Consider the following 15,387-nt stretch of genomic DNA (forward strand, 5'->3'; position numbering starts at 1 on the left):
ATATCTTTATTTTGAAAATCTGTTAGTTTCTAATATACCTCTTCCAGCCCTAACATTACGCATATATTTTTCGTTTGCTAAAGCTGTTTAAGCTAAACTTTAATGGTTGAGTAGGTCAAAATAGTCTGTTTATTAAGCTCTACTTTAAACATCAAATAGTTTCTCTATTTGCATACTTATATGGCCGAAACATAACACCGCTGAACAAACTTGATTTGCGATAATATAGTTTTATACAGTGTAATTTAATTTACCCCCCCCCCAACTGTCCCCCTCTTCTACTTATCGTCACTTTAAGAAAGGGGCAGACGCTGTCACTATACATTGCCAAGGACACTAGGACAGAAGCCATGCACGTGCCTGGTCAAAGTGACCACGTGGCAAGTCGATGGTCAGAAGTGTCCACAACCGTCTGAAAGCATGTGCAGTTCATCAGCCGACGTTGTTGGGGTGATGACGGTAAGGCGAGTGGTGAGAAAGATCACAGCTGATAAGACTAAAGGAGGCACTGAAACACTGGCTTGAAGTCTGGGGAGGCTCGGGCACACGCCGGAGTGGGTCAAGGGCCTCAGTAACCTACACTCTTATCCGAAGTGCGAAATATCGAACTTGTGTATCAGCCTGCGGTTTCGGAGAAATTGGGTGTATCAAATTCAAGTAGCCAGACTGTAAAAGAGCACACGTGTTAGTTGACTAGAGAGGTTTTGTGTTTGTGTAACCGAATCCAGCGTGATAATTAGTAAACGTATATACATGTATGTATCTAGGTATATATACTTCTGAAAGACATTCTATTATCAGAATTACGTAGCTGTTCTTTGATAGGTTGTTTACGCAGAGTATTCATGATGAATCTTTGTAGAATGGACGACAACTGCCTGTTGTGGAGACACAAGTGTAGAGGACGACGTTTCGAAAGTCTTCAAGTCAGACGAAAGGCGGAATGCTTTCGAAACGTCGTCCTCTAAACTTGTCTCCACAACAGACAGTTGTCGTCCATTCTACAAAGTTTCATCATGTAGTTATTATTTTTATTGAACAAGCGCAACGTATCAAGGAAATGAATGTTTAGTAGCGAAACGCTTACAACTCATTAACTATTCCATTCAAATCAGATTCAATAGAAACGTTATAGCATCAAAACGTTGCGAATTTTACAGGTTTATTTATTGTTTCATTGACCTAGTCGTATCATGTATTCCCTTTTTTCTATTTCAATGTTATAGAAGGACTGACATAGTTTGGTGGTTAGGGCACTCGATTTGCAATACGAAAGTCGCAGGTTCGAAACCGTCTTCGAACATGCTCTTCCTTTCAGCAGTGAAGGAGCTATAAAATTAAGGTTTATTCTACAATTGGTTGTTAAAGAGTAATTCAAGAGTTAGCGGTAGATGGTGTTGACTAGTTGTTTTTTGAATTTCGCGCAAAGCTACACGAGGACTAACTATGCTAGCCGTCCCTAATTTTGCAGAGTAAGACTAGAAAAAAGGCAGCTAGTCATCATTATCCACCGCCAACTCTTAAGCTACTTACTCTTTTATCAACGAATAGTAAGATTGACCGTCACATATAACGCCTCCACGGCTGAAAGAGCGAGCATATTTGATGTGACAGGGATTCGAACCTGCGATCTGCAAATTACGAGTCAAGTGTTTTAACCAGCTGGCCAAGCCGGGCCTTGACTAGCTGCCTTATCTCTAATCTGTCACTTCAAAATTATGGACGGCTAACGCAAATATTCCTCGAGTTGTTTTGCGCAAACTTCATAACAAACTAGTAAACCTCTGCTATAAGAAATAGTTTAGTAATTCTGTTAAGTGATTGTTGATTGCCCATCTACAACGATTAATATGTATAATACTTTATTTCCTCTTGTAATTTGATTTTGTTAACGCTTATTTCCTCTTCTCAAATATAATGTTGACTTTCAAGTCTCTAGGACACACACGAAATATTTATTTATATATCTTTATATATATGTATATATATATATATATTTATTTATAGTTGCTTTTTTTCTATTATGTATATATATATATAAAGAGAGATAGATAAATAAATATTTCGTATGTGTCCGAGAGACTTGATAACTGGTTTGAAGAGAACAAACTGGATGTTACCACTGCCCATGTAGAAAACGTATCGTTCAGAAAGACTTGACATCCACAAGGTTTGTAGTATAGGGAACAGCTCTCTCTAAGCTGCAAACCTCGTTTTTAACGTGAAACTTGAGGTATGAAATGTGCCGACGATATATTTAAATGTCGTAAATATCGCTACATCATGTAAACGATAGAGGGTTCCCCTTTGTTAACTGACTTCTTGTAGTCTTTATTCTTTGGGTTAATGGACTCGACGACAAATAACTTGAACATAATAACAAGGAATTGCCATAAGCTGCCTACGACATAAACTTTTATTAATAGTTTGTAAACATGTAGTGAAAAAAGTTATATAATGGACTGCTATCACCATATAATGATTTATAGTGTACCAAAGTAATCAGTTTCAACATTATTCCAGTTAGTTCGAAGTGATTAGATTAATATTAAGTTTGCAATAATATGATTGTTCTATTCAAAGTTCAAAGTGATTAGTTTAATATTAAGTTTGCAATAATATGATTGTTTTATTCAAAGTTCAAAGTGATTAGTTTAATATTATTCCAGTTAGTTCAAAATGATTAGTTTAATATTAATTTTGATATGACTGTTTTATTTTGTTTGTTTTTCTCCAATTTAAGGTCAATGGTTTGCATAACATGCACCTAATTTTAAAGATAACATAATTTATTGTTTCACACATCTGCAGGTTATTCATATGTCTAATCGAATAGCTGTATATGACAGTCACTCTTATAGTGCACTTGCAAATTTACTTAGCCTCATTCATTATTTTAAAGTAAATTTGCCAAACGTTTAATAATAGTATAACATAGTTTTAAAATTCAAAACAAAAACACCACCGTAGATCCACAGTTTTAACAACAATGCAAACTCTGAATCCGCAATTTCAATTTTTTTTCACACACGAGGAAAAAAATATAACCAATCCTCATCCTCTAACCATCCCTGTGACTCTTAGTAAAAATTGTAACCCTCAATGTCATTACGTCGAGACGTGGTGGACTTCGGGTAAAGACTGTGCCTAAAGTAGAATATTACTGAACGGTTTATTTTATTGAACTTTCCGCGTCCAACATTTGTTATTCGGATGTTATAAAAATATGCTATTCATGAAATTTTATTGTTATAAATGTTTGCAGTGATAAGCTGTATCGGTAAAGCAGGAGAAAACGTGATTAAAATGAGAGCAAAAATAGTCTACTCTAATATTGGCTACCTATTAAAAATTAAACAGCTTGTCACGAGAAATAGCCCAAAAATATGACGTCACTGGGATTAGAGTAATATCCTATTTGATACTTCAGATAAGATAATTCACACGGATTTATTAAGTATAAAAGAGCGGCTCAAGCCATTTCTAAAGCTCATATTGGAAAGAGAAAATAACCATGAATAGATTTGTGAATGATACCATCTGCACGCGACAAACGGAATTATATCGTCACATTGGGCGAAGCTTGTGCCTCCTTAACTGAGTGGAAAATCATAAGAATGTATGGGGGGTTGTAGTTACAGCTATAACAGTAAGTTAGTTTAAACATCTGAAGAATCAAGAAAAATACGAAGGTGAAGTCTGCATATAATCCGACTAATGTGTTGACATCACTACACTGCGAGGAAACAGCATCTTTGTATAAACTGGATGTCAAGAACGTATGGTTCATTCAAGACAAAACATCCAAGTGTGCCTATTCCTTGATGCAAATACAAAGGGGAATTTATGATATTCATTTCACCTCTTATGGACTTTTATGCCTTTGAATTGCTTTTGAGGTCGTAGTCTACGTACAGTTAACAGATATGGAAAGGATACAAAGAGGGTGGACTTCAGTATATCGTACAAAAACCTCATACAGAGAAAACTGCGCTGCTGAGCAACAGTTCATAAGAAAGGTCATAGTACAGGACGCCATGTTGGCAGATGATGCTGCATGGTTCAGGAAATTGCCTGCGAATCTTTATCACAGATCGTGAAGAATACTTTGTATTTTTCTATGAGGTAGTGAAACCGTGTTATTGTTTGTCATATTGATATAGTGAAACCGTCTTACTGTTCGTCATATTGATGAAGTGAAACCGCCGTAATGTTTGTCATATTGATGTAGTGAAACCGTCTTAGTGGTATTCGTATTGATGTAGTGAACCATCATATTGTTTGTCATAATGATGTCGGGAATCCGTCTTATTGTTAATCATATTGATGTAGGGAATCCTTCTTATTGTTAGTTATATTGATGTAGTGAAACCGTCTTATTGTTCGTCTTAATCTGTATACAATACAGGTAAACAAACAAAATGAATTCCAGAATCAATCACAGGATATATTAAACAAGAACGTAACATCACCAGAAATTAGGTATTGTAATTTTTCTTCTTTGAATTACGTGTTCTTTCCCATGATAAGGATATTTCTTATACTCCAGAATCGTCCGATAAACCAACAGCTAGAGTACTTATTTTCATATATATATGCCTATAGCAAGGGCTACGCCTGCTAGGCCGTTCCTAATTTTGAAGTGAAATGTTTTGGGAAGTGATGATTGGTTGATTTATTGTTTTAGAAATAAATATAAAACTACACAATTGGTTGGTTACCTGTGTTCTGCCCACCAGGGGTATCGAAATCCGTTTTCTAACGGTGTGAATCCGCAGACCTTAGAAAGGTGACTGATAAGGTGTATATATTAAAAATGAAATATGAAATTTTAAAAATAGCAAGTATGAATTAAATTAATAATATATATATGCGACATCTTAAAAGAAAAAATTCGAAGAAAGACACAAACATCTTAACGTCACATAATTAATTGCATCCTTGTTTGTATATTTCAAACTAGAAACTTTTGTTCTATACAAACATGCAATCCACTGATAAGAAAACGTTATAATTATATAGTACCATTTCTTTTCGCTGGTACAGTATTTATAATATTTCCAGAGTTGGCTAGGTTTAGAACTCGTTGTAGTTACATAGTACCATTTCTGTTCGTTAGTACATCATTTACAATCTTTCCAGAATCGGTCCGGAGTGGAGTAGCTGTTAGCGTATTCGGACTATCCTTGTCGTGTCCCATAACTTCACACTTTGCGGCCGTGAGTGTATCATGAAAATGACGTTCAAATCCCCCTATTCTGTAAGATGAGAATAGCCGAGAGTTGGCTGTAGGTGTTATTGACTACTGCCCTCCTACTAGTCTATCAGTTCAAAACAGGGAACGTTTATGCCCTTTGTATGAGTTGCAATAAAAACAGATAGACATCAAAACCAGCTTACTTAAAATCAAGTTCAGCGCATCTAACAACAACTCAGGGGAAAAGAAAAGGTCAAATAAGAAACTGGCCCTCCCAGGTCGTCAAAAGACCTTAATCCCTATGATTGATTGATTGTACGACTTTGTTTGAAAATTTTAGAAAAATCCACCAACAAAACTTGTCTTTACCCCGTGTTGAATTATTAAATCAGATCATATTGTGACTAAATTTTTTTTCAGTTTTCAGACAGATTGGTCCCCCTCTGGTACAGCGGTAAGTCTGCGGATTTACAACGCTGAAATCGGGGATTCGATTCTCCTCGGTGGACTCGGCAGATAGTCTGAAGTGGCTTTGTTACAAGAAAACACACACACAGATTGGTATTACTATAAATACAACTGATAAAGGAGCACACAATGTAAATAATAATAATAGCATATCTTATTGAGTGCAGGAACGTGAAAAAAAAAAACCTATTTGTTCTCTATCCATTTTCTAACTTATTATATTTGTTTTGAAACGAATTTCCTTTCTTCACACCTATGTATACATATTTTGTAGTTGTTTTGGGTTTTCTTTAACCAAAGTTTTCAAGTTGATTACCTTAATGCGAGTTTTCGGTTGTTTTTTAATATTGATTAAAAGTTTGATATTTAATCTAACTGATACAAACATTAATATATAGTTTTGGTTACACAATTAACATCTGTAGTGTTAAATTATTTGAACTAAGACCTGCGAATCGGTTGTTCTTCGAATGGTTATACTCTTTTGTTTTGTTGTGTTTTTTTTAAACTGCTCCAATAACATTTTTATTCGAGCAGCCCAAAGTCTATTATGATAAACGGAACATATACGAATTACCCAGTTTTATTATTTTTTTGACTGATTGAACGAAGTGATAAATCTTTGAATGTCACGATTCATCATCGTCAGTTTATTATTCTGAAACTGAATATGAAATTCATTATTTATATGACATATTTTGATATATATATATATATATATATGTTTTATAGATTAAAAATTTATTTTTAAAACATATCCTGAGAAAACGATATGCTTGGGAAATAAAGGAATATATTATCTAATGTATAAAATGCAATACATTTAAAGCACCAAACATGCTCGCTCTTTCAGCTGTGGGGGCGTTATAATGTGATGGTCAATCCCACTATTCGTTGGTAAAAGAGTAGCCCAAGAGTTTGCGGTGGGTGTTGATGACTAGCTGCCTTCCCTCTAGTCTTACACTGCTAAATTAGGGACGGCTAGCGTAGATAGCCCTCGTGTAGCTTTGCGCGAAATTCAAAACAAACAAACCAAAGAACGTTGTGTAGCTTTGTGTTTAACAATAATAAAAATATTTGATGAAACTTTAATAAGAAACATGTTAAATCCTGTCTTGTAATATATAAGTTAATTGTATTATAAACTTTTATAGTAAAAGAGATAGTTTAACTACTTCATAAAACGGCTTTGAACAAACCGTGGACTGCAAAATATTACACGGAAAACGAATTTAAATTTTCTACGTAGTTTCAAACTCAGAACACGATAATAACTTATAAATAAGTGTTCTAGGAACCGACTGACTACTCTATATGACTATGACTAGTTTCGTTTTAGCGTAGAACGCCTAAGTTCATCACGTTCCCTAGCACGTGGTGAATTTTGTTCGGTGAGTCACGGTGTGTGTGGGAAAATTGCAGATTTTTAAGCTTACAGTTCAAACCTGAACAGGTGTGGTAAAAGAGGAAAAAACACTCGTCACGTGGCGAATGCGAAATGGAAGAGGCAGATCTGTAAGTAGAAGGCCGATTGGACATGAAGGAGAAATTATGGCTTCTACTACTGTCAAAAGAGGCTGGTTACATGTCCCGAAGTTTCGCTAAAGTCGTTTGTGAACACTTAGATAAATAAACATGCACGGTAAGTTCGATTTTCTGGTTTAAGCACGGCTTGTCAAGCGTTAGATGGAGTGATATACAGCCTAATTGAGTTCACAGGCCTTCTGCGAAGAATTATTAACTATAAAAAAATATCTTGTTTTTTTCATTTCTATATAAGTCCCTTAACAGTAAGTTAAAGTGCTCGTTTTTTAATTTTTCTGTTATTTTTTAGAATAAAATTATCGTATTGCTTTTGTTCTTCGTAGATAAGTACAAAGCCAACCACGGGTATCGAAACCCAGTTTCTTGTGTATAAGTTTGCAGACATGCCACTCGGGGGAAGACTTATCGTAGAGATAAAACTATTTTGGTGAATAAAGATACTATGTAATTCTAACATTAGTAAACGAACCTTGCGAAACCCAAATCTTCAAGTTTGTTTATTATTTTTTATATGCTTCTCAGTGGTTCAACGATAAGTTTGAAGGCTAATAATGCTACAAGCTGGACTTCGATACCTGTGTTTGGCATAACACAACTAGATCATTGTGCAGCTTTCAGCTTAACAACAAAAAACGTACAATTCTGAAACACAGAACTGTTTTGAAGGTGTAAATCATGATAGTAAGATAGCTTCAATGTAACTTCTGTTTTCTTTTTTTATTAAGACGAATTTCATGTAATTCAGTTGTTGTTTGATGTAACTTCTGTTTTCTTTTTTTATTAAGACGAATTTCATGTAATTCAGATGTTTTAGTTTTTTCACTTCCAAGCGTAAGTGTTCCTTCACCGTTTCTATGTGTTATGAACAGTGAACCAAATAAAGTGTTATATGAGTTACCTCTTATGGAGTTGATAAACTTATTTTCCTACACTGGGATAAGATTCTCTCATCTACGTCACAGAAAGCTATGTTATTTTGTTCAAAACTATACTGCCTTGAAAATAGCATAAAACATCAAATTTCAACTACAACAGAATATGACAAGCTAAACCAAAAATATCTTTAACAACATGTGCAAGTGATGGTTTAGTACAGAGTTACAGAGTTCACGTATCTTCTGCAAATTTTGGGCACATTTTCCGTTGCAGTTGGTTTAATATTTGCTGTTATTTCTCGCTTCTATCACAGAACTACATTGCTTAACGCTGATTGATTAAGGACAAGCTTGATGTAGTCTTGTTTTGAGAGCCCATAGGGCTAGTTTTTGTTGCGAAATCAGGCAACCCTGGTGAAATGCATTCTAATCAGCACAGGTTTCGGTTTCTTGATACATTTAAATAATTACAGGTTTCAGTTTTATAATATACTTAAGTAATTACTGGTTTTAGTATTCTTGTGTATTGAGTTACGACATTAAGTCGTAGTATTTTAGTATTCTTCTGTATTGAGTTACGACATTAAGTCCTTGTTCCAAGTTTGCTTGTACAGGATACACTTCATAAGTACTTGTTTCTAGTTTGTTTATTGTACGGGATACACTTGATAAATGCATGCTAGTTTTTATTTCTGATCTATATGGTAGCATTGTATTAAATATTATTGTTAATAAAACGATAGAAGAAAATAATTCTGCTCATAATGAAAAGATATAGAATCAATTACAGAATATTACATTGACTTATAAAGAACCTTGAAAAATCTTACATTATATCGTCAGATTCTTATCTGGCTATTATGATAGTCGTGCGTTAGTGTAAAAATTATTTGATATTTCTCCAATTAAATAATAGTTTATGTATTTATTTTGGAAGTTTTCTCTTTCGTTACTGGAACGTTCAACGTACAAGATGTCACGATATTTCGAAACCTAAAAAAATGTTGATTTTAACAATTAGTAACAATTACTTGGTTAGGGTTAGAATATTTACACTTCATGAGTCTCAAACACTATCGAACAGTTTCATAAAGCTGTTTGATATTTATAAGCGTATAACATCTTTATATTTGATTTCTATATTCGTACCAACTGTTTATATTTGATACCTATATACGTATCGCCTCTTTATATTTGATGGCTTTACACGTACCACTGGCTTATACTTGATATCTTTATACGTACCACCTGTTTATATTTGATGCCTTCATACGTATCACCTGTTTATATTTATGTCTTTATATGTATAATCTGTTTATATTTTATATCTTCATACGTATCACCGGTTTATATTTCATGTCTATATCGCTATCATTTGTTTATATCTGGAACAGTACCGGTTGATAACTGAGTTATAAGTAATTTTAAATTTACTTATTATATTGCTAAAACTAAAAAAATAAAACTTATTATGTATGCATGTATAGATTTATTTCGTGAACTGATTTTGGTAGATATTTTAAAAACGAATTTTACTATTTCTGAAACAATACGTGTTCAGTGATGTCGAGAAAACCCACTTGTAGAGAAATATATATGCAAAAACGGCTCGTTTGGGTTGAGAAAATATTTTACATAAAAGAGCGAACAAGTACTAAATAAAGAAACAAACATAAACAAACGCAAAATTAAAAAAGTCTTACTTATACAACAACTTAAACCCAAAATAAACCAATATAAAGGAACGCCTTTATATCTATATTAATATAATAAAATAAAATTATATATTCAAACATCTAACACCGCCCTCTACATTCCGACACTCAGTTACACAACCCCTTCCAAACATGTGGTCAGCTTCCGGTCAGTTACCTCTTTCTTTGTGAACCTGACGATGACCGAAGAAGGTCGAAACGTTGTTCGCTCTTCTATGTAAAATATTTTCTCAATACGTGTTCACTTATTCTACCCTGAAGACAAGAAACAAAAGTTACCTTTGATGTCGAAATGAATCCACTGTCGCCACCTCAGGCTGGCGCTGCTCACGAAGACGCTTCATCATAGTACTCACATTTACACGATGTAGGACAAACGGCGTGCTTGGTCCAGGTAACCTGGTACCTAACACAAAATAGAAAAATAAACAAAGCAGACAAAACATTAACATCTCTGGGTATAATCTGATTCTGTATTATTTAGGTAGCACTAAGTGTTATTGTTAACAAAGTTATTTCTAGTCACAAGAACAATACGAAAAATTACACGTATAAAAGATTGTGACGTTATAGACATATATATGTGTGTGTGAAATATATTTTATCGATAACGGCTCGAACAATTAGCGTACGTTTCACAATCTTTCAAAGCTGCATGTTAGGCTTAACTCACAGTGATTTTAAGGGTTATAATGTAACATTCGTGTTTAAAATAGGTAACATTGTTTAGGTAATGGTGAATCCATGTTTCAGCTCATATTAGTACCAAACCAGTTTCCTTGAAAGAAGAAATGTCCGTGATCTGTTTTTATAAATTTGCTTTACCAGTATAAACCAGACAGATTATATTCAATGATAACAGCAATCAGATCTCTCTAACTACTGCTTCATGCGAATCTATCCAAATTTACATACATTAAAGGAATGAAGTCCTGAGCTAATATATAGAAACGACTTTGTCTCACCGAACGACATAAATGTAAATAACAGTAATAACAATGTATACAAATATTCCTCAAACTGTCTCAGTAACACATAAATACAAACAAATCTCGACATTCAGTTTAGACCTGCTTGTTTTGTTACATGTCTCCCAGTTGTCTAGCGGTAAGTAATAATGAGGGCCTATAATGCCAAAATTTAGGTATCGATACCCGTGGTTGACACAGGAGATTTTATAGCTATGGGCAAAAAAAAAAAAGAACAAACAAACAGAAAATTTATTCGTCGTAACCTAAAGTTCAAATGATAAATCTTAATGGACGACCCTCGTGGCTTTTTTTTATATTTTAATAATTAGTACTTGTATCCATAGACTGCGTTTTATTTCTTACTACAGCTGACATTTTCAATTAAATCACTAATTTATTTTTTCTTCTGAGTTTTCTAATCATCAAACGTTTCTTTTCAGTGTCGCATTACGAATGTTTATACAGTTTATTCTCAGTAGTGTGATACTTAAAGCAAAGCCAGCCAAGTATTTGTAGGCTTAACCGTCATAGTGTTGTTGATTTCTAAGCAAGAGTTTAGTAACTGCCTTATACTTTCATCAAGTCGAACAAAGTAAGAAATCTCGTCCAAAAACAACACCATCTCACTACTCCATGTGTCTTTAACAAGAGTTGAAAGGATAAGTTTAGAATTGCAAAAGTAAAACACATTGGAGAAGAAGAAGAAAAAAAAATGCAGATATATTTTTAAACTAACATAATTATTCCTAACAGACGACATACTTTTTATTTTTACAAAAACCACATTTTAACTCAACCTGTTGCCATAGGAACCCTGGAATTCACCACGCACACCAATGTACGAATATTTAGCGCCGAATCAGCTGAAAACAATTTTCAGGCCAGATAGTATTTCTGTAACGTGATACTAAAGTATCTAAAAACCGTTGAAAAACGTCAACTATGCATCCAGTGAGGCTGGCTATGTGTGTTCGAGCATGTGGGTCTTTGATGATTATAAATAGAAGGCTACTTATTTCCAAAAATGTATTAAACGTTTCTTCTATCTATTTGTTTTTATTAATGTACGAACTCAGTGGATTTTACAAAGACACAATGGAACGACATAATGAATTCAAAACAAATATCTGAACCGTGATGACATCCTACACTTTATTGAAATTTTAATGTCACTGCTATTAAAGTTGGCTACGTGAGATTTTAATGTTAACTAGCTAAGAATAGCCTTTAGAGTGCAAACACGCCAACAAGGTTTTTATAACAAATCAGCTTTCCATTGCTGTTAGAATAATATTTTCTATGCGAAATCTTAATAAAGCCCAGTTCTACATTGTTGTTAGAGTATTCTTGCTGCACAAAGTTTAATATAACCAAGCTCTACATTGTTGTTAGGATATTCCTTCTGCACAAAGTTTAATATAACCCAGCTCTACATTGTTATTAAAATATTCTTGCTTAACAAAGATTATTTTACCCAGCTCTACATTGTTTTTAGAATATTCTTGCTGCACAAAGTTTAATATAACCCAGCTCTACATTGTTGTTAGAGTATTCTTGCTGCACAAAGTTTAATATAACCCAGCTCTACATTGTTGTTAAGATATTCTTGCTGCACAAAGTTTAATATAATTCAGTTCTACATTGTTGTCAGATTATTCTTGCTGCCCAAAGTTTAATATAATTCAGTTCTACATTGTTGTCAGATTATTCTTGCTGCCCAAAGTTTAATATAACCCAAATTGCAACGAAGAAAAATCAGCTCAGAATACCAATTATACCTTATCTGATTACATCAGGGTTACTATGTTTTGTTCGTTTGTTTTCTTCTTTTTACATTCTTGTTAGAGTTAAAATAAACACAGATAGTTAGAAAATACTTTAAAATTACTTTTAAAATATTATTTCAAATGATTTCAAAGTTGCTTGTGTGATTTAATGATAAACCTAATACTGGCTATTTCAGAGACAGACAACAAAATTGTTTCTTCAAATATTAAATTCCAAATATTTCAAAATAATGTTTAATGATCTTAACTCACAAAACAACCTATACCTCAATTGCACTTGTTCTTGTATTTTTTTCTTTTTTCAGACCATAAACAGTCCTCCCTACCTGAATGAGAGACTTCATCATTTTGGAGATTCCCATGGGATTTTGCCGATTACAGGTAAAAAGGGCTAACGTATTTTAGTTTTGCTCAATGCAGAGAATCTGTTTGTTCACTGGTAGTTCTGATACAATCTTGTTGTTTTCAACTTGAGAATACCTTGCTTTCTGCGTAACGTATAAGATGAATAGGTTATTTTTTTTTCTCTCTTTAGTCCACTATGTAAGTGTTTATAATTCATAATTTACCTTTATGTTGAATAAAATCTTCATCATTTTATATATTTCTAATTTATCTTTAATTAACCCTGAGAGTCAAGAAGAATAACTCGACGTGATTCTTACAATAACCAAACATTCTTTCATTTGATTTTTACAATAACCAAACATTTCTTTACTTGATTCTTACAATAATCAAACTTACTTTTACTTGATTCTTACAATAACCAAACATTCTTTTACTTAATTTTTGCAATAACCAAACTTACCTTTACTTGATTCTTACAATAACCAAACATTTTTTATTTGATTTTTACAATAACCAAACATTTTTTACTTGATTTTCACAATAACCAAACATTCTTTTACTTGATTTGGTTCTTACAATTATCAGTTATTTTACTTGACTTTAACAATAATTAAACAAACCTTTCACCTTTACTCGACTCTGACAATACTAAACATGTTTTTACTGTAATCTCACAATACTCAAACATGCGTTTACTTGTTTCTAACAATAGAGAAATTTCTCTTCACCTGAATAAGACAATTAAACAAATGATTCATCTAATATGGCAACCTGTAAGTATACACTCTTATATTCACCTCCCAATACTTTTCATTAGCGAATTCATACAGTAGATGAAACGTATGTTCACTTTATTCTTACATTAAACACTCGTCTTCTGATAAATCTAACAGTAAGCACATTTCTCTTCACCTAGAATAACAGTGGAAACTTATCATTTTCTTACCGTGATAGTGGACTGATTTCTGTTCATCATCAATTCTCATAACAAACTTACTTGCCTTAGTCTGATAGCAAACCGTTGTCTTTACCTACTGATAAAACAATCGACTTCTGCTTATGTTGTCCCCCTAACTGACCTTGATTATCCCTAATAGTGACACAGTTAACTGCTTTGAAACTGGTTTCTCTTTGGATGGTTTTAAAATCTGTGTATAGTCCGAACTAGACTGTATGTGGTTTTGTTTCTATCTAAAAGTTATGTTAAAAAGTATTCTAACGATAAAATCTGGTCAGGTGTGATTCCTGATTAGTGTTCCATGCTGCATGTCAAGAGGTCTGAGGATCGAGTCCGCGAAGTTCTACTGAATAGGACCTACACTTTCAGTTCTGAGCGTGATATAAAAGTGGCATTTAATTTCTTTTTTCTATTAATAGTGGTCATGTTGTCTTTAGATGCTAGTCTGTAATCCATGAAGTATCTGGTACTGGTCGATTAGCTCACGTATCAGACAGTGTGCTGTTAATATTTGTACCACCAATCACCTAACGATAAACAAACTTATCCTGACCTGTATTTAATAGTCAATCAGTTTGTACATATATTATGATAGTTATACTCAGCGTAAGTTTTCTTACCGCTAGAAATGCTTGTGGATTGTTTGTAAAATTGCTTAAAACTTACTTGTATGTATATCTTCTTATAGATGCAGCATTCTCAGCTTAAATTTCTCTCTTTACAATCGATTGAAAAGTTTCTTTAACAAAAACCAGTGAATTATGTTTAGAGGTTTCACTTCAGCCTGATAAGTCTTCATAAAAATACGTAAAAAAATAAACTACTTCGAAATGTAGAAAGAACATTATTTTTTTTGTCACTTTAATATAAGAAAAGGTGACATAGGAGGATCAGATCCGAATGTTGATCCTAAACGTTACCCTTCGGAAGCTAAAATTACATGTCAAGTTTGGAAAGAAACAGTTCAGTTATTCCCCAGCTATAAGTGAACACACACGTTTTTATTAAATAATAATTTATTTAGAGATTATGTTTGTTTTGAATTTCGCACAAAGCTACTCGAGGGCTACCTGTGCTAGCCGTCCCTAATTTAGCAGTGGAAGACTAGAGGGAAAACAGCTAGTCATCACCACCCACCGCCAACTCTTGGGCTACTCTTTTACCAACGAATAGTGGGATTGACCGTCACATTATAATGCCCCCACGGCTGAAAGGGCGAACATGTTTGGTGCGACCGGGATTCAAACCCGCGACCCTCGGATTACGAGTCGCACGCCTTAACACGCTTGGCCATGCCAGAGATTACGTCACGTCCCAATTTTAAGTTGTCATTAAACAACTTTCCTTAATTCTCTACAGTTTTAATACAAATGTTCCGATATGATGAAAAGAGAAGATATAATGTGGAGCGCACAAAGTGTTCGGGTATACGTGTGAGTGGATACTGAGTACATGAACATGAATAACTTGACACCATCAGTCCTAGTTCGGAAATAGCCGGCGGCATAAAAATAGTAGTCTTA

At 33.7% G+C, this 15,387-nt stretch overlaps 1 protein-coding gene across 2 annotated transcripts in view; it reads left to right on the top strand.

Annotated features, from left to right (window-relative positions):
- The window catches only part of LOC143239192 (myogenic-determination protein-like), a 49,431-nt gene that overhangs the window by 23,117 nt on the left and 10,927 nt on the right, over positions 1-15,387 (top strand). For both annotated transcript variants that reach the window (XM_076480066.1, XM_076480065.1), the window contains exon 3: positions 12,864-12,939. In XM_076480066.1, the coding sequence (XP_076336181.1) occupies positions 12,864-12,939 (76 nt within the window). The remainder of the gene's footprint in view (positions 1-12,863; positions 12,940-15,387) is intronic.

Source organism: Tachypleus tridentatus, chromosome 13 (assembly GCF_004210375.1).
Source record: "Tachypleus tridentatus isolate NWPU-2018 chromosome 13, ASM421037v1, whole genome shotgun sequence".
Lineage (NCBI taxonomy): Eukaryota > Metazoa > Arthropoda > Merostomata > Xiphosura > Limulidae > Tachypleus > Tachypleus tridentatus.